This window comes from Syngnathus typhle, linkage group LG20, assembly GCF_033458585.1.
Source record: "Syngnathus typhle isolate RoL2023-S1 ecotype Sweden linkage group LG20, RoL_Styp_1.0, whole genome shotgun sequence".
In the NCBI taxonomy this organism is placed as follows: domain Eukaryota; kingdom Metazoa; phylum Chordata; class Actinopteri; order Syngnathiformes; family Syngnathidae; genus Syngnathus; species Syngnathus typhle.
In genome coordinates, this window is record NC_083757.1 from 6575078 (window position 1) to 6601757 (window position 26680).

At 46.5% G+C, this 26680-nt stretch overlaps 1 protein-coding gene and 1 long non-coding RNA gene across 2 annotated transcripts; one reads left to right on the forward strand and one right to left on the reverse strand.

Annotated features, from left to right (window-relative positions):
• The first annotated feature begins 5553 nt into the window (after positions 1-5553).
• Positions 5554-24064, forward strand: LOC133144663 (ETS domain-containing transcription factor ERF-like). The gene is made up of 5 exons (XM_061267525.1): positions 5554-6200; positions 16560-16794; positions 18621-18733; positions 19755-20614; positions 20890-24064. The coding sequence occupies exons 1-5, from the start codon at positions 6179-6181 to the stop codon at positions 21481-21483; spliced, it is 1824 nt and encodes a 607-aa protein (XP_061123509.1). The 5' UTR covers positions 5554-6178; the 3' UTR covers positions 21484-24064.
• On the reverse strand, positions 18197-26511 carry LOC133144664 (uncharacterized). The gene is made up of 3 exons (XR_009710750.1): positions 26164-26511; positions 24424-24579; positions 18197-18555 (listed from the first exon to the last, which is right to left on the reverse strand). It is a non-coding gene; the product is annotated as an uncharacterized LOC133144664 (long non-coding RNA).
• Positions 26512-26680: the final 169 nt, after the last annotated feature.

Here is a 26680-nt window from a genome sequence, read left to right on the forward strand (position 1 = left end):
AAGGACCAAAAAGTAGATGAAGAGGAGGAGGAGGAGCTGCAGGTGTTTATAGAGGAAAAGCAAGAGGTGCACTGGGAGCAGGAAAACCAAAAACAACGGAAAAAACAAAAACAAAGCAAAAAGTCAACCCAAAAGAAGTAAGAGTGAGTGACTGACACCCCGAAACCAAATAGGAACAAAGAAGATAGCAAATGGGGGGATTGGGGGAGGGGGGGCTCAGTGGGGGCTCTCGTATGTGTGTGTGTGTGTCTATAAATGTGATGTTCTGGTATAGACGCACTTGACCCCCCCCCCCCTCCTTTTCCTCATTTTGATTTTTCCCGGACTCATGTGACTCTGAGAGAAAAATGTTTTTCCCCCTTGATGCTTTCTTCTTTGACTTCTTGTGTTTAATGTGGGCCGGATGATGATGTATGGGATTTGTGTCATTACTTTTGGGGGGAGGGGGGGTTACGATGAGGGTGCTTGGTGATGTCCTACCTATTTCCATATGTTTTACTTGTGATTTATCAAAGAGGATGTGACGACGAAGATGTAGCTTCCCGCAAAAATAAGAAAACAAAACGTAGAATGTGAAGAAAACAAAAGCCAAAAGTGAAACGAACCAAAAGCGAACCAAATAGAACAAAGCAAACACGCCGTGCGCACAAACTGGCATTTTGTACAGAAACTCAACATGAATCAGTTGAAAATTTGAAATTGTACTCCAAAAAATTAGCAACGTTGTTTTTGAATCTTACGAGGATCTAGTTTGGAATTGACAAAGTAAGTTTCATCGGAAAAAAACGTTTACGTCCATATTTTTCAACTAATTCTAGTTGCGATTGTGTATAAAATGTCATGAAATCGTGCCATGATGAAAGCGACTGAATGAACCTTTTGACTGTTCCTCGTATGTTTTTTTTGTTGTTGTTGTTCAATTGGTGGGTAGAAAAGCTTTGCGACGTCTTCGGATAACATTTACCTCGCATTTTCTCTCTCTCTCTCTCGTGGAAACCAAATAAAACGTTTGAGCTTTAACGACTAGCGTGAACTCAGGAGCGCAACTCAACTACCAAAGTTTTCAAAGTCCACAGTAGTCACACTTTCATGATGTCTTCATATACAACATGTTCGTCTTTCGTTTTTTTTTGGGGGGGGGGCGGTGTAAATGTTTTCAGCTTTTACTCTGACAAACGTATCTTGGCTAGGCCTCATTTTTAGTTTTTTTTTTTTTTTCTAGCATGCAGCTTCAATCCAAAGTTCGATGAGAGGACAGCAAAGATTTTACTGCTAAAGAAGAGAAAAACCTCAATAGTAAAAACCAAAGAACTCCACTCGATCTTTTTGTTTCTTGTAATGTAGATTCCTGCGTTTCTATTTATGATGATGATGATGATTATTGATGACGATGAAGATAATGTTACAAAGAACGCTCTGAAAGCTTTGAGATCTTTTCTCATTCATGTTTTTTCAACCCGGATGTTCTTCTGTCCGGGTTTCTGCAGCGTCCCTGAACGCATCGCCGGGTGTGTGCCTGTTGTTTCTGTGAGGGGGGGGGGGGGGGCGAGGGGGTTCCAAGAAACTTGTAAGTGTTAGGAATAAAGTGCGGATCTAGACCAAAGACCAGATGACTGTGTTTGTTAATTGAGTGGCCTGCTATGCAAGTGATGCTAAGCTAGTGATGCTAACTAGAACTCCAGAAAGTGGCTCTTGCTGATTGGTTGCCGACCTCTTTTAAAGATCCAATCGCTTTCCTCTTGACTGCGATGCAGCCGCACCGACCGCTGGTCCACTGTACCGCCTAAGTCCAAACTACTGACGCTTTAGCGGCACGACCAAACTTTCTTGGCAGTTTTCTCTGCCGCTGGCGACACCACGACACTGTCAGATGTTTGAGTTTGACATTTTTCTGTCTGACAACTGGACTCTCAGACCTCGGTGCATAATTCATATACAATGTCAGAGACGTCTGGCCCGAAAGCCGTAAGCGCGCTCCCAAATGCTGCAACACTCGGGCCCCAAAGGCCGTAAGAGCCGTAAGGTTCTGACTGAAGCCTGACATATGAGACCCCTGTGGACTTGGATGAAAGTCCAATCCTCACCCGCTTTGTCCTACAGATTTTGCAACACTTGAGGTGTGTTTGTGTGTTGTGTGTGTCTATGTGTGTGTGTACTTTGGAGCAGTTTGGTGATAGAATGCTGCCAGTGTTGGGGTGGTCCCACTTGGCCCCATTCTGGGTGGGCCTCATGTGTGTGCGTATGTGTGTATGCGCATGCTTTCAGTGAGAGTCTCTTCTGGCAACGAGTGGATCGGAACCGCAAGTCTACCGGGTTTAAGTTCACACACGCACGCATTGCGCTTGTAAATGAAGCTCTTCAGTCAGCAGGTGTCAAGCAGAGGTGAGCCGAGTCCACTTTTCATGTGAGCCCGTTTCATACAAAATACAACATCTTGGTTGACGTCGTTAGTTAATATTTGACTTTTTTGTTCACTTGTTCTAGTTTGTCTAGATTATTTGTTCACTTAAATGAAAAAGCGACTATTTAAAGAGTCTGTATTTAAATAATGCAATTTATGTTTTACTTTAATTGTGGCAAACATTCACATTTTTACAATAGGCGTTATATTTAACATTATCTAATTTACATGAACCGGTTTAGAATGGAAATAGTTTTCAAAGCTATGCTTAAGTGTAACTAACTTGTGTTATAATCTATTTAAAAAAAACATCATTTGAAAATGTAGTAACCAATTCATATGCAATTCTTTATAATATTTTTAAAACATTTTAATACATGCACTATAATATGTAAATGACGTTTTCTAGTCATGTAAACACTTAAGTATTGGTTTAGATTTATAATCACCATCTTTGCAAATTGATCATTAGAGTGCTTGTAAAATTATTCATAAATTGTATTTATTCCCTCGGTTTATTTATTTTTTAACTCACTTATACATTACACTTAATTTGTTAAACGCGATAGGGACAAGCTGTTGAAATGCGGTCAAATTCCGTTAGAGGGCGCTCTTGCTTCGAAAAGCCATAATGGCTCGTAAAGTTGTTGGCGCGAAAGCGGCCGGGTCATCTGTAGCTATTTCTTGACACCTTTTTTATGTTCAAACTTATCATTCATTAATCACCTCATGAAAGTATATTTCATTTTTTTTAGTTGTCACTTTTAAAAGTACATTCCCCCCTCGTAAAACATATATATATATATACATATATGCAGATGTTTTGGTTTTTCCTCCTCCCCCTCCATGTGGCGGGACAGCGGGTTGCAAATTGGCGAGTGTCGCGACCGCGGTGGTCATGCTGTGATGTCTGTTGCCATCGCAGCCAAAAACAAGAGGCGAAATAGACACAGAGGCCTATAGACACTCTGGGCGCTCGCGCACATCTACGTCGAGCCAAACCTACGCAAACACAAGGCAGGCCAAGCGGCGGAGCAATTCAAGCCCACCCTGCTCCACCCTACATCTGATATATTAACGACACACGCGTGTGCCCACTCACTGCAGGAACCCATCGCAAAAGCTACAAAAGTCTTCGCTTTTGTCCAAAGTTTAAAATAGAAAGTGTGGAACAAGTGAAATTTGCACAAGTGAAATAATCTTCCAGGTATTAGCCTCATCCGGGATTCTCATCCATTGCTTGAAAGTCACACATGCTAAATGCAGACGATTGTTGATGCACATGTCACAGGAAACACACACACACTCAGAAAGTGAAGTGACTCGGATGACACTCGGCATTCCCCGCTGCTGGAATGTCACTTCTACACACCATAATCCGTCTTTGCCCGCCATATTTCCTACTTCCTGTTTGAGTTTAGAATCCCTATAAATAAATAGAATGACGAGAAATTGTTTCTTAGTCTTCTTAATCGTTCGATTATACATCGTGTATCCGGCAATGGACGCCAGCTCGCCATTGCAATAGAGAAAATAAACAAGCCTTTTGATCACAAAGGACCCTTTCACCCCCTCAAACAGCCCCACCCCCCATTCCACTTGGCCTTGGTGTATGCACCCTCTCCCGTATCATTTTATCATGTGACCAGACAAGGGGGCTCCTTCGTCATCATGGGGGTAGGGGACATCTCGGTCCATCAGAAACACACAACAAAGATCCGGAAACTTTTCCCTGCAGGCCAGCTGACAACATCTACTGTCACGAGTGTGTGTCTTGTCTCTATGCAGATGAGGAGGTGGTGTTAAGCCCCCCCACCCGTTCCAGTGTTCCTTGGCACCTTCTTAGGTGTGGCGCCTTTTGCCCCCTCAGGCCCAATTAAAAAAATATATCCCGTGCATCGATTTGGGTGATATGGCTTTCAAAAATCGTCAGTCTTGTAATAAATAGTTAAGTTTCATCCTGAACTAGATTATTTTACTTTCCATGATTTCCTACGGGGGGGAGGTGGTCTTTGGACTAGCATCCTGGGAATGAGGCCATAGTCTTAACGTCTGAGGTGACTGTCTGGAATATCACTTGGTAATTGTCGGCTCCCGCATCCTGATGGGGGTTCATTAGCACGTCACTAATGAAGCGCGCTGATCAATTAGCGCCAATTCACACGTATGTCGCACTTTGGATACCCCGCTGGTCTTTTGTGGACGACTCTTTCACATGCAGAGCTAGCAGTATCCACACTGCAGACACACGGCTTGACCCCAACACCCCTTGAACCTTGACCCCCCCCCCCCACACACACACAAACAATTTATCCCACCCACCTCCTCTTTACTCCACGTGTTACTCGATAAGTAACGTTCCGAGAGTTACCCATTGGATATTTTATTCGGAATACCTAAATTAGCTAGCAACCAAGTCCCAAATCCATTTTAATCGACGTTGCAGTGTCATAGAGCGCCATCTTCCTTCTGGTCTCCAAGTTACGCAATGGTTCCTCAACCACTTTTCTATCCATCTGGTCACCTTCCTTGAATTTGATGTCATGATGTTTATCTTGAGGACTTCTGTTTTTTTCTTCTTCTTCAAAGTCGAGGTCTTCGAATTTACTTATCCTTAGTTGTGTCCATTTAATCCTCATCAAAAAACTGACATGCTAACTTTGAACAGAAAGCCCTTTTAAGACTTTTATGTCCGCTCTCAGTGCTTTCACACAAGCAACAGTCGAAATTTATTACACGTCATCGCTCGAAGCGGACGAGGACAGATGCCGTCACGTGAACCGTCTTGTTTTTATGACTTTCTAATTCGGTTTCACGGGGTTACTTCAGTCCGTGTGATTAGCACAATACACTCATTGTAAAATACTGGACACCATTTGCCATGCTCATCCTGCGAGTTCTTCTGGGTTAAACTCGTCCAGTGCCAATCAGAACCGATAAGACTTTGTTTTAATCCAACTAAAGTCGAGTTCAAGGAGGGGAGGATGTTAAATGTGTTTAATCAAATGGGATGTTGATGCAATCCAACTAAAAGGGCGATCTTTTGCAACAAGTCGGCGTTCAGTTCTCCCCCGCGCCTGCCCTCCCAACCTTCGTGGGTGCGCGTGGGCGGCCCCGTGTGGCAGGAGGGAAGAGCGAAACACGACACCCGACAGAAGAGGAAGAGGAGGGGGCTGGGGGCGCTCCAGTGAGTGGAAAAAGAAAAAGTGTGCGCCGGAGAAAGCAGCGCGCAGAAAGAGGAGTTGGCTTGGCTACTTTTGTTTCGCCGAGCAGCGCCGCCGTTTGGGTCGCGGGCGTGGAAAAGAGAAACCGAAAAGGAGGAGGAGGCGGAGGAGGATGACGATGATGTGGAGGACAAGTGGACCACGCGACGTCGTTCCCACAAGCCGACTCAAAGTGTAGCCTCTTCGCCACTTCTTCGCCATTCCTTCGCTCCCGTCAAGCGAGCCCTCAACACCCGCCGCACCCCCCCCTACCCCCCAACTTCGGCCTGCCTACCGGATTCCCCCTACGGAGACACGGGGCAACTTTCTCCCCCACATGAAAAAAAAAAATTCAACGCGGCTCGTAAAAGTTTTGCAGCGGTGAGCATAAAGTCAGCCAAATTGGTCCAAGTGGGGATCGAGAGTGAAAGAACCCAAGGAACTTTGTGTCGGGGCTACTCTGTGTGAAAGAACACAGGAGGATCGAAAGGCTAACGCGGCTAACGAGCTAAACCCAAGGGAAAAGTTAGCACTCGACGGGAAAAGTCAACCAAGAAGCCCGCCGACGATCGCAATGAAGACCCCGGGGGACCCGGGTAAGTAGACATTTCCATACTTTGAACTCTGCCACCTATTTGAACATATCTGTTCTTTAACTAAGACGGGAGTAAACAAGAGTGATTAGCTTTGGCGGCTTAGCAGCGCTAGCACGCTAACTCACTCGCTCCCCAACTTCTGTAAGGGAAAGTGGCCGTAAATGATGGCGCCTGCGAGGCTGCGTCGCAACTCCCCGTCGCTTTTGTTCAACTCGCCAGGGACGGGAATATTTGCCGCCGGCGTGAATTAATATCACATTTGCATCGTGCTTGATTTGCCCCGGGCGCTTTTGGTGTCAGTGATCATCGGTGATGAGCACTTCAAGGAGTTGAGACAAGCCACACTGCCGGGAAATCTCGTTAATTTGGATATTATTTTGCAGAAATTATAATAAACAAATGTTGTTTTTCTGCTTTTAAATGGGCTCGAAATGATGAGGAGAATCACTTTTAAAAAAAACTTTTCTTTAAAAATCCCATACCATCAGTTTTAATAACGTATCCATTTTTTCTTTCAGTATGTTTTTTTTTTTTGTTTACTGGTATGGCTCCCATTCCAAATATTTGTGGTAATGGTGTTTTTTTCGTGTACAGACCTGCAATATAGACACTGGATCGGCTTCCGGTCTGTCCCATGTTAATAGAAAATAAAATGTAATGTTGTGACCTCTCGGATAAAATAGATTACCACAAGGTGGCAAACCAGGAAACACACTTTGTGTACAAAATGCGGTTTGGCTTCACCGCGAGGGAACTTGTTGCATCTGTGGCGTGACCGCTTTCATGCCGCATGGATCTGATAGAAACGTGTCCCCTTTTCTACTGACAGTGGGCCAGATTTGACATTGAGTCATGATCTGTTTTATTTACGACACAAGAGTGTGAGATTAGGTCCAGAAAAGCCTGATTAGGTCACTCCTGCTGGGATAAGACAACTACGATGATGTCTTTGGAAGACGAATGTCCAATCGTGCAAAAAATTTGCACAAAGAATCATATTTTCTCATGGTTTCTTATTCCACTTAAAACAGGTGAGTCTGCCCCATACAATGGTGGTCAGATCTTTACAGCATGGCTAAAAAGTCCTGGTACTGGTTTGCAAGTACATGACATCATGTTTGGTGTTTCATGTTGTGTATGTTTTTTTTTTTTTGCTAGTGCAACAGAATGAAGGCACTTGACAACAATGCCAAACATTGCAATCCGCAAGCTCCCAGTTGTCTTGTTGTCGCCCCGCGACACACACAGGCCTTTTGTGTGTGAGCGCGTTTCCTGCGTGACTTCATGCACATACGTGTAAATATAAATGGGTCAAACTCTTCCTATCAGGAAGTCGGCAGTCTGGCCCCTGGCAAGTCCAATTTTCCACTTGTGTTTGCTCCTTATATCAACACGGCCAACGTCACGGCCGGCGCGCTTTGTTGTGTTTAGCGTGTGTGTGTGTATGTGTGCGCACTGTTTGTATGAGGGAGCCCAATGAAAGAGGCCATACATGAGCAATTAGCCGGCGTTAAGTCTGGCAAGGACACGCTGTGGCCGTTAATGACTGCCAGCGTATTTATGTGTTTGTCAGTTGTAGTCCGTGCGTGCGGGTGTTTGTGTCGCGTGGCCATATGTCGGTCACTTTGGCGCCGCGTGACTCTTGACGTGCTCGCCACACGGCCAGTGTTTGGATTTGAAGCCGCCAAATTGCCCTTTAGGGGACACCATTTGTTCGAGGTGGGAACAACAAAATGGAATTGAGCGACGGAGGCCATTTTGTTGAAGATGACCCCCCCCCCCTTTTTTTTTTTTTTGCTGTTTGGTTTTACTCTGGCCGTGTTGCTAAACTTTACGAAGGTGACGCAATTACTTTTGAGTCCTCGCTTGTAATTTTGGGAAGTTGTCCTTGAACGGTCCAGACTTGAGAAACCTGCGTCAATCTCTAATGTTAATTATAGTACGGTGTCGATCAAATTGGGATGGAATGATCAAATGAATGGCTTGTTTACGCAAGGCAGTTTTTACATTACATCCAGTCTCATTTTCTTCCTTTTCCAAAATGAAAGCCCTCATTATCCTTCAATTAACTGTTCAAAGATCTTCAAAATACCATAAGTCAAAGTCTGCTTTATTGTCAATTTCTTCACACAGAGATTGAAATTACGTTCCCACTATCCCACGGTGAAAAGACATAGTACACAATATACATACAACTAAACAACACAAAAAGTAAAAACAAGAAGGCACAAACAATGAATAAATAAGAGTGATGAATAAATAATAAATAAACAAGCATCATGTGACAGTGGTTACAAACAAAACAGAAAATTTACTCCCAAAACAGGGGAGACGGCAGTAATTCACAAGGATAAATGTGCAGTAACTGCCGATATATTCATAAATTTGGTGATTTGGGATGACCGTTCCTTCAAAACAGGAAGAACTTCCATCAAATTGAGTACTGGATACCATTTTGTATGAGATTGGTTGATTTTTGCTGAATTGCCAAATTCCGTCCATTGACCCCATCACAATCCTGATTGGGACAAGAAAAACCCCGGTGGGAAAAAAAAGTGCCACAGAGTGACGTCAGCATCTCCCTGGAATGGTGTGGAGCTGACGCTCAGGTCATCACTGTGGTGGCAGGCATCCTTTCCTGGAAGTGTGTGCGCGCGCATGTGTGTATACAGTGGCTGCGGTGACCCGAGTAGGAAAAATAGAAAGGAGGTCGCACACAAGCCGGGACATGCGGGCTAGACAAACACCAGGAAGAAAAGAAAAAAGAGTGCTGATTGACGTCTATGTGCGTCTGCAGCTTTGAATGTTGTCCATCCATTAAATTAGGTACTCCTGTAACTAATTGAATGCACTCCGCCAAAAGCAGTTGCTAAAAAGTTGAATTCCAAATTATAGTGTAAAAAGGATATTTGTACGTATTTCTTATTTTTTTTGTTAAAAAATAGGCCTTGAAAAAAATAATCAATTGTCAAATAAATAGTAATCACAATACTGAGGGGATTGCAAATGGCTGATTTTTCCAAATGGTTTAACCACTTCAGTAATATTTGTCATTCTTTGCAGATGATAAATAGGGTATGGCTGTGCGTACCGTTCGAAAAGCTTCAAAAGTAAACTTTCGGTACTCTGCCAAAGTGCTTTTTGAATTGTGAGAATGTCCTTCATGTGATTACGAGAACCTCCCGGCGTGAATTTTTTGGAAGGTGCCGATGTTTTGACTGGAGTCAGCCAAACTGAAAGAGGCGCTCGCTGTTATGACTGCCATCTTTGACACATAGCGGGCCAAGAATGGCACCGGCAGCCCAGGTGCCATCCCATGCCCCCACCCACCAGCGAGCTTGCAACAACTCGCATAGTTGTCGTAATTAGAGAGATCCAGAATGTTTTTTTTTTTCTTGCCCTAAATGGCACCATTCAGACATCCAAGTGTGGCATCTGTTGGCGGCGGCGTGCGAGTGGAAAGTCTGGAGCGGGGAAAAAGTGAGGCGGATTCTCACAAGCGACCACCGCCTGAGCCGCCAAGCTGAGAAACTCGACGGAGGGAAAAAAATAAATCAAATAAAAAGCCTACTTTTGGTTTTGTGGCTGCTGATTTTTGGTTGATCTGTCCCAGACTTGTCCCGAGCTCGCCTACACTTGCTGCCTGCTTTTTTTTTTTTAAGCCTCATCCCAAAGCTAATATTTTTTGATATCCCTTCCAGTGTTGTTGTCTTTCAAATGTTGATGAATGTGTGGTCTCTCTGCGGTCGACTTGCGCACGCTTCAGCAGCTCGTGTCAACTATTTGTTTTTATTCGATGCTTCGCGTCCGCTCGACCAGTTAGCGGCCGACGACGATTTGTGGTCAAACCCAGTCGACCACCGTCAGCGTGTTTCCATCTTTCCACCAGGGAGAGTCTGGATTGCAAATGGTCAGTCCACGCTTTTAGTGTGCGGAAAACAGGTGAAGGTTTATTTGCCACATTGTGGAGCTTTTCAGAACTCTGTGAAAACCGAACCTGTATTTTCTGATGACCCATCGTTTGTATCGCAATGCGGTAAGGACGTGTCAAGACGAACGCTTGGAATTTCCTCGCGACGAGGAAAAGGATTCTCACGAGAATTCCTGCCTGATAAGCAATCTCAAAATGGCAATCGTCCTTGGCGGCGGACAGATTCTTTTGCTGAAAATGTTCAGCTTAAATATTATCGGTCCGTTTTCTGTCATGCTAGCCCTGATTAGACTGATTAGTCTTTTTCCCAGGCTAACTTAGGGCGAGACCTGGGCCACACCCTGGACGAGGAAAATCAATACGGCATGGGAACTGCGGTCAAGCCAAAAGAGGTCACGTTTGCCCGCAAACTGCTTCGACAAACAGGAAAGAAATGGTCCAGTTTTCTGGTCCAGCATCGCCTGCTCTGCTCTCGACCTTCCCATGACGATGATGTCATGTTTTGACTAAAGTGTCGAGGGAAGGTTTCTTGTTTTGTCCAAGACCTTCAAAAACTCCATGACTTAACTTCTCTGTTGTTGTATTATTATTATTACCGTTTTTTTCCATGTATAATGCGCCCCCATGTATAATACGCACCCTAAAAATGGCATGTTGATGCTGGAAAAAAGCCTGTACCCATGTATAATACGCACCCAAATTTTGACTCCTACTTAAGTCCGTAAACGTAAAATTATTTCAGAAAAAAGATCATCTTTGGATGTTATTCTGGCGGTCAGTATCACTACGCATGCGCTAGCAAACTCGATAGCGAAGAAATGTTTCGGATTTGTGTAGGGTACATTGTGACAGACAGCAAACGAGCAGGTGATCGAGCAAGCGTCTGATACGAGAGCATTGTGTTCGTATGGAGCGTGTTTGAAGTGAACAGCAGAGAAGAAAGCGCATCTGTAATGGCGGCCTCCGTATCATATCCGGATTAATTTTTTTTGTGCCCATGTATAATGCGCACCCCAGATTTTAGGACAATAAATTAGTTAAATTTTGCGCATTATACATGGAAAAAAATGGTATTTTGGTCCTGAAATGCTACAGGTGTGATGTCACTTTTCACACGCTCAACACACAAACGGGATTGATTTGTGTCCAAAGCTCGTCTTTTTGATCAGCTCTTTGATTAATCAATCTCAGCACGCTCTGCGGCGGGAACAGTCGAGCGGCCCCCGTCGTTGGCCGCTTCAAAGGTGGCTCGTAAAATGCGCGAGTGATAAGCCCAGCTAACGTTTGATCAGGTCAACCCAAAAGGCCGTTTGTTCACCTTTGCACTTTTTTTTTTGTTTTGGCCTTATCAGCTCCAAAGCTTGTCCTCTCTTGAGCCACGCGTTCCTTGACATGGAGCTTCCAAAAAAGATTCCATCATTTACTTGGATGACTTCATTTAACTTGATGAGAAATTAAGGGAAATAAAATGCTAAGCAAAAGGGCATAAAAATGTCATGACTTCTTTCTGGCCCTTGCACCACCCCTCCTAAAATTTTGGTGGAAACATGGAAAACTCCTGCCAACTTCCTTGGTGGAGGTAACCAATCGAAAGCCCCCCCAGCCCGCCCGCAAGCGGCGGTAGTCTGTCTCGCATTAGCGCGCACACGCTCTTTTAATATTCCCGCCTTGGCTGGCGAGGGCCGCCATGTCCCTGCGGTGACGCCGCCGCGCCTCCGCCTTTAATGTTTTTTACGCTGAGCACGAGCCGCTCAGTCTAGAGGCGAGAACATCCAGCTTTCATGCCGTTCACGGGGGAATTAAGGCGGCGGCGGCGGCGGCGGGTGAGGAAAGGCTGAGTAACGCAACCAGACGTCTCCTTGGAGAGAAAGTCCCTGTTTTTTTTTTCTTTTTGCTGCATGGGGGAATCGAACACTCAGTCGGTGCGAGCTGCCGCAGCGCACAAGTGCGATTTTAAAAGCAAACATTTTCCAAGTGAGAACAAAGCTGATTCCTGATCAAGTCGTAAATGTTCTTCAGGTCTTCAGCTTCGAGCCATTGAGTCCCCCCACTGCCGTACCGCGCAGCATTGTGCTGTCAAAAGTGACAAATATCATTCACTCCTGGCGCTCTTCTCTTGCTGCCACACGTTGAATATGAACCGCGGTTGGACGTGCTGACGCGTATTGAAGAAAAGGTCTTCTCAGCAGAACCCGGCAGAGGACATGTGGAGCTGATCAGAAACTTGACATTTATTCCTGAAACGCATCCAGGACCTAATCTGACTTCCATCACTCCAAGGAGTCGACGGCAACGCTTCTTGTCCGTCTTCACGGGGCGGCCGACCCAAACCTCCCGGCGTGACGGCGTTGCTAAGTGTCATGATAGCAGCTTGGAAGATTTGATTGGCAGCCAGTCGAGGAATGAGTCAGCGGTGCGAGCCTCCTGGATGCGAAGCTCCGAGGGCCTATTCTGGGCCGCGGCCGCACGTGTGTGTGTGTTTGTGCTTAAGCGTGCTCGCCTGTGTGCGTTGGAGGAAAATGAAAGTCTGGTGACCAAAACCGCAACACGGGAGCCAGTTCTAAATTTCTCCCACAAACGATTGTAGCTCGCGGCGTGGCCTCGCTCGCTTAACTTCTTCTGGATTCCGCCGGGCCACACTTTTTAATCCCGTCTTGGCCCGAATGGGCTCACTGTTTTTAGCTACTAAATGAAGCAAAGTTCTGCTCTAATCTCAGCGCCGTGATGTGTGAATGATTACGAATCCCTTTCCATCATCAGTTGCGTTTTGAAGGTTTTGAAAATGATCCTTTCTGTTCTCCAACACAATTTGTCCAACTTCAAAATGTCCCTTTTGCTCATGAACATGCTTTTGAAGACAACCTTGAAAGTCTCATTCTCGTGCGATGCTCCGCCGCCTCTTCTCGGAGACTGTGATTCATCTTCCGCTCTTCTTTTGTTTGTCTGTCTCACGCTGGCCCTCATTCACCTTTTCTCGTGAGAGTCAGGTGATCTTAGGTCGAATGCTTTCACAGGCTTGTCATTTTCTGAAAGCGGGTCGGCGACAACCTGCTCAGACACGATTCCCAGCGCATGGAATCTGCTGGTCTCTGTTTTTTTTTTTTTTTTTTAGAAACCAGTTGACAGTAACCACTGTAGCTCACCTGAGAATGTATTTGGCTCAGACCACGTAAAATAAGATTGTTTTCTACTTAGGCACATGTTCCAGTAGATCACGAGCGAGGCTCCTTGCTGTGAACCTGCTCCTGCTTTCATCTCCCCAGGCTTGTCTTTTCCCTTTTGTCCATCGGCCCTTCTCCTCGGCTAATCTTTCCAGACACTCCCGCTGCTTTTCAGACGCTTCTCTGGCTCTTAGCCACCAAACGTCCATCCTTGAGAGGGTAATTATCAGCTCAGGAGTCAAGACTCGTGTGATCCACGTGGGCATTGACTGAGTTGGTGTGATTTGATCTCTCGGGTCATTGAAAACCAAAATGCTGGGAAAGCTGAAAATGGCTCCCTTTTTCTTATTAGGGCAATGTGACCTCTGTCTCCAACAAATCCCCCTTTATTGGGGCCTCAACATACCCGTGATCTCGACAGTTTCTGCCTTTTCTCACGGGACTTCCATTTTCCGATTGACTCCAAGGATCTAGGTCAGGGTGCCACCTGTTACGTGGACAGAAAAAAAAAAAAGCCCTTTATTTCAGGATATGCTCTCACTTGGTCTTTATTTATTCTCTTTGGAACTTGACTTTCCGCACATGACGGCACTTTCCACGTCCTGGAGATCCCCCCCCCCTCACCCCGGTCTTGGTGGCCATTGACTTCCTGCCTTTTTTTTTTTTTTTTGCGCTACAAGCTGATGGCATCCAGATAAGCTCCCCACCCTGGATGGCAGCCAGCCGCCGCTGTTTAGCGTGGCCTGCTTGCCCTCTGCATCGCCGCCGTGCCCCTGAGTCACAGACGACCTTTGCGAGGGCTAAATATAGACTCGGCAAAGAATAGGAGGAAGGGAGCGGTGAATGCACAGAGTAGGCGGAGTGGCACGCTACAGAAACTTGTTGCCGACAGCCTTGGACGCTCGTTTTGTTTGTTCGCTCAATCGGTGACTCTGCTTTCAAAGTCTCATCTTAAAATGTCTGTCGTCACGTCGTCTCCACCAAAAAAGTATCGATGGGAGCCTAACTGGAACATTTCTGGATGGAGGCAGCACTCCATCTCAAATACTTCTGATTCATTTGGCCGCCATGAAGGAGTCTCGCGTGCGTACAAGTGAAATCTACTGCGTGAATCTTGAAGTCGGAACAAGTTTTACGGCATTTTTGCCGGACCTCTGTATCCAGATGTGATCCGATTTGAAAAACTCCACCAACGCCTCTAACCCCCCCCCCCCCCCCCCCATTTGTAATTGAATCCCATCTTGTCGTGAGTCAGGCACTTATTTTTAGCGCTTAAAAGCTTGCGTTGCCAGGCGACTGCGTCTCAGGGAGGCGGCGGCGGGCGTGAGAGCGGGCGCGAGGGCGGGCCGCCGTGAAAGGGAAAAGGGAGATGGCAGCGAGGGTGGGAGGCACGATCGGCGGACGACAAAAGCCGATGCGGCGTGAGTCAGCGGGTGCGTGTGCGTGCTCACTATTCTTTGCGCACGTGCGCCAGGCGCCCACGCACGAACCCACTTACCTCGCCCGCTAACCTGCTGTGTGCGCGCGTGTGCCGCTCGCCCACAGCGGCGCTTACGTCAGACGTGCGCGCCATTGATTGGACCCTGGCGACAGATGTGTTTTTTGAAGAAGCTCATTGTCTACGCGCTGAATCACGCTCATTCCTATTCCTTCATTTCCAAGGAGAAACTGAAAGGTGGATGAATAGCCGCTAGCCGCATTGATGCTTGGCATTGTCCGTCATGATTTTTCCAGCGCCATCCATCCATTTTTGTGAAAGATTACCGCGACCGCTAACTAGCGCTTCCTCGGTGTGCGTACGTGTGACACGGGCCTTTATAGCCGCCAGCATGGTGCTGCGTTGATAAGAAGAGGCCTGTCACTGCTTGCTCGGGCTGTAAATGAGCTGCTACGTAAATCAGTGTAATGGAGGCAGAATGTGCCGAGTCAGCATGCACGCACATACACACTAACACACACTCGGGATGAACAGACAAAGCTCTTAGGTTTGAGAATTCACAGATACCAGGTACCGATGCTTGATATTTTGAGGATTTTGTTGTAGTAAAACTTTGGTACACAACCACGTGAGCCCTAAATGGGCCTCCACCACCCGGCGGGCTTCTCGCTACTTCTTATGGGCATTTCCCCACATGTTCATAAATGACCACAAAAGCAGTCTAAATAGGAAAAGTCATCATTCTTTTAATGGCCATCTGGGCTCCATATTGTGATACCTTTTGACTGTGGGAGGCCATTTTGTCTGCCAGGTGTGTCGTCCTTTCTTTCAAATCTGCGTTTTTGTCGGCTTTTATGACACTGGCCCCAAAACATTTACAGGCTAATAAAGTGCACCAGATGTGCACACTTACCTGTGTGACAAATCTGATTTGTATTATTTTTGTTTGCGAGTGTGTGCACATGTACTAGATGTGTGTGCATATGTTGGCCTTTAGCGTATTGTGGCTAATGTTGCTGTATGGATATGACAGTATGTGGAGTGTGGGAAACTGATTGCAACCAAATGCTTGCCATAGGGCTTTTCTCACACGCACACACACGCGCGCGCGCACACACACACACACACACACACACACATATGGCGAAAGCAGTATTGTTATATTGTGCCCATATGTTTCCTAACCTCAGCGCTGAGATTGGGTGCCAAGCACATCTGGATTTAATGAGGTGTGTGTGTGTGTGTGTGTGTGTGTGTGTGTGTATAAGTGTGTGTGTATAAGTGTGTGAGTGTCACTGAGGCCGTATGTTGAGTCTTTTACTCCCACAAGGTCCGCATGCTTATATTTTGTCTGCACCTTTGCCGAGGTCCGCCTCTTTGAACGTCGTCCATTCGACAGCGATAACGGCGCACCCGCCGGTGATGTGACCGCGGGAAGCCGCCCATGGTGGCCGCCAGCCCGACTTTTTCCCGGCAACTGAGGCGAAGTCGGCACGTCGCGTTCCAACTATTGTGGTGCTGAGAAAGCAGCTGCAAGAATTAAGATCACTGTCATTAGAGGGGGAGAAAAAAAAGAAGCAAAAGCAGTTAATTATTTACGATTTAAATAAGTTCCTTTCTCGATTGCTGATTTACTTGGGTGAGGAAAATTGTGAAATAAAGCAAGGGTAGACAAACAGAAAAACAACTCTATAAAGCAAATATTTTCAACATTACAAATTTGTAAAATGTGTGCACTGCAAATGACCCATCACACCAAACGTTGTAGTACCAAGACTGACCTGTGGGGCAACACCTGACCTGCATTCTTGTCTGTACTCCAATGGCAGGGTTCGCCTTCCCCGAGTGGGCCTACAAGCCTGAGTCGAGCCCGGGATCACGGCAGATCCAGCTGTGGCACTTCATCCTAGAACTGTTGCGCAAGGAGGAGTACCACGACGTCATCGCCTGGCAGGGCGACTACGGCGAGTTTGTCATCAAGGACCCGGACGAGGTGGCCCGCCTGTGGGGTGCCCGCAAGTGCAAGCCGCAGATGAACTACGACAAGCTGAGCCGCGCCCTCAGGTCAGGCCACAAATGATTGAGTTGATGTTGAATTTCTAAGAATATCATTTGATGCCATTGTTGCTAGCAACATCTGCCACTGTCGTATGTGGGAATGGGATTGTTTCGTTTTTGACGGTGTGGTTTCGCCGTTCCTTTCGTGGTACCAACATTTAGCCACAATTCTAAATGCATTTAAACTATTTTGAACTTTGTCCATTTCCCACCAGACATAAAAATCTGAGTAAGTCATAGCTCCATTTTACTCAGCCATTGTGATTCCCAAAATATGCTAGCAGGTGCTAACGGCTAACCAGTTAGCAACTTGTATCTATACGCGTATGCTTTTCTTTTTTTTTTCCTGCTGTATATTTTATGACTGTGGAAAACCTCTGAAGACGGACACACTGTTCTTCGGATGGAAAAGAACATTAGAAAATAAAAGATGGTTCATAAAATGACGTTAGTCTCCTGGCAAACACCGAAATGGACATCATAATTTTTGCTTCTCATTTCCAGGGTTGCTCTTGCTCATATTCCTCACGACTTGTCTGTCATGCGCCTCACAACCGGTCCAAGTCAGATTGAGTCAATGGTGACGGACCATTCTAGAAACGTTCCCTCGGCCTATGACGTCGTCGTCGTTGTTGTTGTTGTTTTCTTTAAAGGACGGTCTGTTCTCTTGCTGTACATATCTCGCGCGCACACTCACTGTTTTGTCATCCGTGTCGCCGCCTGTGTTGTAGGCTGGTGTGGGTTCCAATTGCCGGATGAGTTGCGCTGTCTTGTTACACACACACACATGCGCTTCACACCTTGTTATATGTCAGCCCTCCTCCGGCCCATCTGCGCCTTATTTGCCGTTCTCCCTTTTTCTTTTCCCATGTCAAGCGGGAATGTCGCAGTCACTCGTGACTTGGGCGCTCGGAGCCGACGGCGCGCTCCGGCTCAGGGAAGTTCAAGCGGTCTTCAAAGCCAGACGGGGTCGCCCAATGTCCACCCGGCGCTATGTGTGTGTTCTTTCGCGCGTACGTGTCTGACTTCGCCGTAGCGCTTTTCAGGAGCCGCGCGTCCGGCAAGCCTGACGCCACCCACGTCTGGCTTTTATTTTGAGTGCTTGTCGCTTGGATACACTCATCAGACACTTGATTAGGTACACCTTCACCGTGTTATCAGAGCAGATCGGCAAATTTGCGTCCATCCATCGTTCTCCGTCTTGTCAAGCATGGCTGCCTCAGTAAGATTATTGAGAGACATGACCACCAAAATTCATCTTGCCAAGTCATGCTAGCTCCAGAGGGTGAATTTTCAAAAAGATGATTTGAGCACCAACACTCATTTGTGACTCCCACGTCACTCACCAGGCAAATAAGTGGACAACAATAATACCTGCACCCCACATGCACATTTTCTTGTCCTTCATAGTGTCGTGCGACGTTAAGTGGATTTAATGGAAGCAGATGAAATCTTTGCCATTTGTTGACATCAGAATGTGTGAATGCGCCCAGCGTGTGGAAAATAAGAATAATCCCAGAATTGAGTTATTGCTGCTCACAATGGGGCAAGAGACTCTGCTGAATCAAAGTCCGGAGGCTCGCTGGCTGTGTGACTCACGCGGGGCCATTTGATCATCTTGTTAGATGAGCTGTCAGGCGCTCGCTCTTCACTCCTCCACCTTCTCTCGTCGTGACTCACGCCACCTCACTTCCTTCATGTATGGAACCACATGTTCTTGCCACGGGGGTTGGAGTAGTGGGAGGGGTCACCATGTCCTGGAACGTCCTGTGAATTGGAGAGGAGGAGTTGGCGGGTGGCGTTATGACGTTGCTGCGATGTCGCCCCCGCAGGTACTACTACAACAAGAGGATCCTCCACAAGACCAAAGGCAAGCGCTTCACCTACAAGTTCAACTTCAACAAACTGGTGCTGGTCAACTACCCCTTCATCGACATGGGCTCAGGTACATTCATGTCGCTACCTCAAATTTACGCCATTCCAAACGATGGACATTTTTAACAAGAAATTGTGTCGTGATGTCATCATGACAACCTGACCCACACACTCCCTCCCTCCATACCTCCCCGTCCCCCACCTCAAGTGGTCTCTGTTCTGTTCCAGTGTAAACAGGGCCCATATGGAGCTGACTTAAGTGCTGCACGATACTTTAATTATAGTATGTGTGATGTGGCCCACGCGTGTCGGGATGTTACATACACACACGCGTGCCCACGTCAGTCTGTCGCTTTCACACACATACACGCACACACAGACAGTGGCAGTCCAGTGTGGGAAGGAGAGGAACCCAGCCCATGTTTGTAATGGCAGCTTGAGCAACTTTTCCAGTATTTAATTCTGGCAGGCGCACGCAGGCCAAAAATTTATTGCAGTGCCACACTTTAGCTGGAAGGCGCCCCGCGGGGAGGGGGGGAGGCGGAGAGCAGTTCTAGAGGCGTTGGGGCTGAGAAAAGGGGCACCCATCTTGGATCCATTTGTGTTGTTTACAGAGAAGGCCAGTTTATTACCGGGGTTATGTGCCAAGTATCAGGAGAAGCCCCAGAAGGGAAAGCAACACAAAAGCAAATGTGTTCAATAATGGCATAGTAATTGTCATTTGCAAAGAGGAAAAAATTGATTCATACCGGAAGTGGTATTCTTGGAAATAGAAAAATTGTTTAAGGTCGTCTTGGCCGGCCTTTCCCTCTCATATGATTTTAGTGCTTTTAGCTTCCAGCAAACCTTCTTGGCATCCGATGCATCGATGCGACGCTTGTGGTATTATTTGTCTTCTCTCGCCCACAAATTCCCAAAGAAATCACGTTTTGTATCCGCGGCCAAAACCTCACAAGGTTTGTTCTTAATGACTTTTTTACGATCGGTTCCAGAAAATGATTAGAAACACAAGAGCAGTGAGTCACTGTGTTGATCCACAGCGCTCGCTCGTCTTTCTTTGCTCATTGTCATGTCTCATTGTCTCGTTGCAGGTCGCGGCGTCCCTCAGAGCGCCCCACCCATCCCGAGCGGGGGCACCCACTTCCGCTTCCCCCCCTCAACGCCATCGGACGTGCTGTCGTCCAGCGAGGAGCTTCGCAGTCCGGGCGTGTTCAGCAACGTGGCGCGTCGCATGGCCCGCGGCTCTGTCAGCGACTGCAGCGACGGCACCTCCACCAACTCTGAGCTCGAGGAGGCGGTGGGGGCCGAAGAGCGGGGCGCGGGGCCCGATAGGGCTTTCCGAGGGCTCCTCCCACCCCGCCTGTCTCACGAGTCTCTCTTCAGGCTCTACGGTGGCGGGCCTAACCCGGCGGGGTTACCCAGACCTCATAGGGTCCACCCAGAGCCTCTTTCTCCCTTCCCCGTGTCCCCTCTGCCAGGCCCTGGGGGGCTGCTGGCGCCGACTCTGTCCCCGGCCCTCTCCATGACCCCCACCCCACACCTGCCTTACACGCCCTCCCCGTCCCTCCCCTCCCCCATGATGGGCTCCCACTTCTCCTTCAACCCGGAGGACATGAAGCACTACCTTCAGGCCCACACCCAGTCTGTCTACAACTACCACCTCAGCCCCCGCGCCTTCCTCCACTACCCCAACATCGTTATCCCGCAGCCCCACCGCCCCACCCCGGAGAAGCCAGCCCCCCACCATCTTCACGCCGCGTCCCTGGCACTCTCCCATTCGCTGGGAGGGCAGCCGGGGGGCAGCGCGGGTGAGGAGGCCTTCAAGTTTAAGCTGCAGCCGCCACCTCTCGGACGCAAACAGAGGGAGGCGGGAAGCTCGCCGGCGGCGGCGTCCTCCTCCTCCTCGGCGGCCGGACAGTCCTCCTTGTTCACGGCTGCGCCCAAGATCAAGGTGAGCGCTAGAACAGCAGGTCTTGGGACTTGAACCCAAATGTTCAACCAAACTATTTCATCAAACACGTCCTCTAGTGCTCTTAATGCTAACTTATAGTTAGAAATGCCAATGACATGCTAACAGAAATTAGCATAGCTGTTATCGTAATTCGAAACCTTCAAGAAATTGTGACTAACACACAAGGAGCAACAACGCATACAAATTCTCACTGAATTGTACTGCATATATATCAGGAGCTCATGTTGATAACAGTGGACCTTTACCAATTTCAGGTGGAACCCATATCCGACATTGAGTCAGAGGAGGAAGTGGAAGTGACCGACATCAGCGAGGAAGATGAGCTGAACCCCGAAGATGATGACATCTTTGCACCCGTACCCAATCATCAGCTCCACAATCAATTAAAGGCCAGTGGTAGCCCCCCCACCCCCTACCTGCAGCCGCCCTCTCACCCCGACGACAACCCGGGCCCGGACTACGATGACGAGGAAGAAGTCTTCAAGACTCCGGCCACTCCGCCTCTCAGCGCGGGCCACTCGGCATTCCCGCTGCTCAGTCTGAAGACGGAGCCGGCCCCGGCGGCCTCCGCTGTCACCCGCTGCATTCCGCTCAAGCTGCGCTTCAAGCGGCGCTGGAGCGAGGACCAGAAAATGGAGGCGGACGGCGAGCGGGACGAGGCCGAAGACAAAAAGGTGAGAGCTGAGGGACGCGAGGAGGTAGAGGAGAGGGAGGGCTCGGTAGACAACGAGGGAGGACGGGGTCTGATTTTGGGCTTGATGATGCCCCCGCCGCCCACCCAGCGCAGAGCCAGCTCAGAGCTGCAGAGAGCCACTGCCCAGTTGTCTCTGGAGAACGCCAGCTGCTGAGACACCAAGGCTACAAGTCATGACGGGAACAGCTTCTCTCTTTTTTTTTTTTTTTAAATTGTGGCCATTTAGACAAACTGGGTTCAAGATGCTAATTTGTGGCCATGAAATATTTATAACCTACGCACAAAATACATGATGGGTTTCGTATCATTCCCGTGTAAGTTAAGAGATCAGAGCTGGCCGTTTGAGGGAATTTGCCCCTAAAATGGTCGCTTTTGACCAAAATGGCCGACTTCCTGTGTGTTTTCAGGCTTGGCAACTTGAGACTTTTCAGCGGGTCTACTCATAATAATCATGCTTCCCAAACTGGTTTCGGGGGGCTGACAACTGCAATCTACAATACGGCTCGTGGCACCATTTGCCCGCTTAACTGTACTATTATCATTTATTTATTATCTTTTTTTTTTTTCTGCCCACACACCTAATTAATAAGAGTGCTTGTTTAAGCGATGCTTTTTTTGGGCCGCCCCAACTATTAATGCAGAAAAATGGCAGTTGTCCATTATAGGTGAAAGCATTTCTTGACCACAAATTAGCATTTTGTTTGTATGTTATATCAATATTATGGCCACGATTTTTAGGTGTGGGGGGGGGGGGGGGCTATCATGTCTTTGTTCAAACACTCCAAGGACAACAAGTTTGATTTTGTACCACCATTTGACTTTGATTGGCTGAGAAGAAAACATCATTGGACTGAATGGAATCACCATTTTGGGGGCCTTTGGCAAGCTTTCCATTTTGTTGACTTGCCAGAAGTGCCTCACTACGGTTTACAAGCCGGCTTCCAGACTAAAGCAAGATCCCGGGCGTCGTGGCCGGGAACATTCCGGACGCTACGGATCTGTTTCTTCCTGGACGGGGGCACGTTTGTGCGCTTTCAGGAAATGACTCAGACTTGCTGCCAGCCGGCCTTGTTGAGCTGACGGGGCGGACATTTTGTCCCTTCAGCTTACGAAAAAACGTAAGCGTTTTTGAAGCTTTGGCGAATCCTGTCGTCATTCCCGTCGTTTCGAAAGACTCCCAGCTTAGCGTGTTGCGGTGTTTTGGGGGCATTTTGTTTCTCCGAGCCAAAAAGCCAAACGCTTATTTTTTTATTTTTTTTTTATTGGCAACAAGCGCAGTTGATGGACGTCGTTTTCTTTGAAGCGCTGAATGAATGTCAAAAAGCAAAACTCAGGCAGAGAGCTTATTTTTCTTGACTTAACAAATCTATTTTACCAATTTAAACCAATTTAAATCCAAACAAGTGTGCCTTTCGAAGCACCACATACCGACATGCCTTCTGTTTTTAAACATCAAACTACACACAGCTATATATATTTTAGTCACAAAAAGAACCCAATAGTTATATTTCAAGATTGTCGTTTGATACAAATCGGGAAACTAAAACCTATTTTTCATGCTGAAGATGTATGTGTGTGTATATATAAATACAATATATATATTCTATATAACGCCCAGTGTATTACCACGCCTTTGCCTTCTCCTGCTGCCCTTAGAGTTTATATTTATATTGAAAAATATGAAAGAAGCAACAGTCAGGGCCCACGGTAACATGACAACAACACACAGAATGGCGCATACAAAGATGGTGCCACACTCTGATTGGCTGTGACATCAATTGTTGACACACATGCACACACACACACACACACACACACACGCAGTGTGAGATGACATCACAGTCATCGCTATAGAAACGACACACGCCCTTTCCACAAACACTCACAGGAAATGACATCACTAAACCTCAGCGCCGAGTGGAAAGCGCGGGACTTCCCATATAATAACTCGTTCGGTGTGTATGTGCGTGTTTGCCTGTCTGAGTGCAAACGCGTGCTTGTGTCAATTAGTTTCCGCAGTTCCACATCGAAAGCTTGCTGCGGTCTTGCACATTTTTGTCATCTTGGCCAGAGAACGCGCTATTTTGACTCTTAAATTTAATTTAAAACAAAGTTGACAAAACCTCATCCATTTTTATTTTACTTTAAGTAGCACTTCGTGCTACCTGTCTGCTCACGAAAACATCACAACAACCCCCCCCTTCCTCCACACATGCATATCTTACTGTTACTATTGTAATGATATTGTATCGTAATATTAACCAGCTTATTTCGTACGTACTCTTGCTCAGATGCTTTTTGCTTTTTTTTTTTTTCTGTGAATGATTCTCTTTTGTTACCATTTGCACTCTTTCTTTCTAGTGGACCTTTGTTGTTGTTTTTTTTTTTTTACTCTTTTTATTTTTTTTATTTTTACCACCAACGTGTAACCCAGGAAACTATGGTTTTCCCTTATTTTTTTAATTACTATTAATGCGGTGTGTGTGTATATATATATTTTTTTCCATCTTTGGAGGATTCTGTAAGAAAAAATGTGTTTAAAAAAAAAAAAAAAAAGAGCATTGTAATGTTTAACTGTTGTTATTCCAGGCGTCTCCTCAGCTGTCAACATGATTGGCGGCTTCGTGGAGGACGGGGAGACAACCGCTCAATGTTTCTCTTTTTATGTGTTCATCTTCACGTGTAATTAAAACAATAATCAGGGTTCATTAATAAAATGTCAAAATTGGTTTTTATTTTTGGTTTTGTGTGTTTAATGTTGGCACCAGCAGCAGGTCCGGAGAGCTTGCGTTGTTAGCATCGTCACACTGAGCATAGCCGCCAGCTAATGCTAGCATTTAGTGCCTTTTTTGGAGTTGATAAAATGTATTTATTTGACTACTGATGACACGTTTGCTTTTAATTTGAATGTCTTAGGGGAAACTACTGTTATTGCAGCGTCGTGGCTCAAAGGTATGTTAAGACAGGAAAACCTATTAAAATGTTGTGATTGTTTGTTTTTTCGTTCCCTTCCCCGGAGCACAGCAGCCATTTTAATGATGTGATGTTTTTGAATGTATTTTTTGTGCGTCTTTTGTCAAGCAGACTTTCTTACCTATTGTTGCAGTACGTGGGAACCTTTTGGGACATATTGAAACTCTTTGTGTGAGTGTTTAGAGCAGGATGACACCATGTCACACTTTGTCCTCCCTCATCTGCCGGGAACACAAATGCTTCCTTTGACGTCTTGGGCCCAAAGACTTTTGTAGTGCTGTCAACAAAATGGAGGTGAGATTTTTTTTCCAGCTACCATCCTCAGGGAATGTTGAAATGGTTCAGCTGTCCTAATTTTGATTACAGCTGAACCTGTCAAAGAAGGACATGTTATTTGCCATTAATGATTTACTAAAAAACTTTCTAAAGTTTCTGTCTTGAGACCAAAGTACTGTCAATATAAAAGTATTGCTTTGGTTCCATATTATAGCATTATGGTGCCACCCCAAGCACTGAATTTGAAATGCGTTGATGAGCTTCATAGTGTTTTTTGGGGGGGTTAAAGCTGGTATAAAGACGAGCAAGCTTCTGTCACACTAACTTTGGCTCCCCCCTGTGTACTATGCAGCTCTTTACAGCTCACTTCACATTAGACTGAGTTTGTAATAATATTGCAGATATTATCTGAGTAATAAATCAATTGTCACATTACAGCGGGATAATTAACATCATCACCCTGCAGAGAGTTTCTCCGCCAACAACACTAGCCAAAATTCCCCAGCTAAAGAACCACTTTGACGCGACAGCCAAAGCACTACCATGTATTATTAGCACAAAGTTAGCATTTGCTAACAGTTACCAGAATTGGCTTCCGATCGGCTAAGTTGGCATTTTGGAGGTGAGTGATATTTGTTTGGCTTCATTATTGAATGAGTGTAATATACAGTTGTTGTTTTTTTCTTTAGCCGTTATGCTAAAATAATTACTCTCTCTACTTGAAATTGCATAGAATTTTATGAATGTTATGCTCAAAGTTTGTCTATTGTCATTTTAAAGCACTCTTGTTTATATTGTTTATTTGTTTGTTTGTTTTGATGACTGATTGGTGGCCTGTTTGGCCTCCAACTGAGAAGCACTGTTGTCTGGCTGAGGGATGAGGTCAGAGTTCGTCTGCCGGAGGGGGGTGAGAGGTCAATGAGGAGGCACCAAGATAGAAAGCAGATCACAACACAGCTAATGATCACACATTGTTAGGGGCCCCTTTGGAATGCAAAAATTACTATTCACCTCTTGCCTGACAAAAAAAAAAAGAACTTGTATGCTCACACGAGAGATAACTCATCTCATACTGACAGAAAAACATCTCATGTTGTAAACCTTAAAAAACAGCCACAAATTCCATTTTAATCCAACAATAATTAACTATTATTGTTTGGGAGGGCGGGGTCAAGTAACTTAATTTCACTTTTAAATGTTATTTTCTTCTGGTACAATTTTGTTTGTTTTTTTTATTCTCAACCGCTTAACTTCCATTTGGAAGTTCTTAAAGCAAGAAGAACCTGTCTAAATGTTATTTTATCAAGTTGTATTAGTGCGATGGCCCCATCTGGTGGACAAAGTGTGTTTTTGCATCAGCTGCTCAGTGCGGGCGTACGCTCCAGTGAGAGACGGAGATCCTCCGGTCTAGTTTAAAAAAATAAAAAATATAGATCACCATCCCAGTCTGCCGATCTAGAAGCACTGTCCCCAATGTCCACGTGATGCTGTGGAGCCCTGTCAACCAGGACAGGCCTACGACATCCAAAGCTTTTACAAAACCTCAGGGGCGATAAGTATGCCAACACCTCTCGGCACCACTCACCATGGGCAACTCCAGAGTGGAAGAGTTTCCAACCGCTCTCGGCAAGAATGATCCCAGAGCCCCGATGTGCGTGCGTGAGCGCGCCCAAGCAGCACTCGCCAAGTTATGTAACAACAGGGTATGGTTTGAACCCCACTGCGGGTGCGCGTGCCAGTCAAGACTGCGGCGCTATCGCCGACACGTAAATATACCTGCGTGTTTGTGGGCAATTTGTCACGCGCGCATAAAGGGAATACGTGCGTGATTTTCAGTGTCTTAAAATGCATCTAAATCCCGATTTCCTAGCTGTTTACTCGACGGACTTTTACCGTTTGGCCGATCTGATGGCAACAAGCTTTTCATGACCTCACCGCTGCGTTAGCCCATTGGCCCGCGCGTCTTTGCGCCCTCGGCCAATCGTGCACGACTATGGTGACGTAGAGTAGGCCAGCGTCCGCTCCGATTGGGCCGGAGGGCGAAACTCGGTGGTGTTTTGAATATCTCCGATTGGTCGAGAGAGCGCCAGGGAGGGACGGTC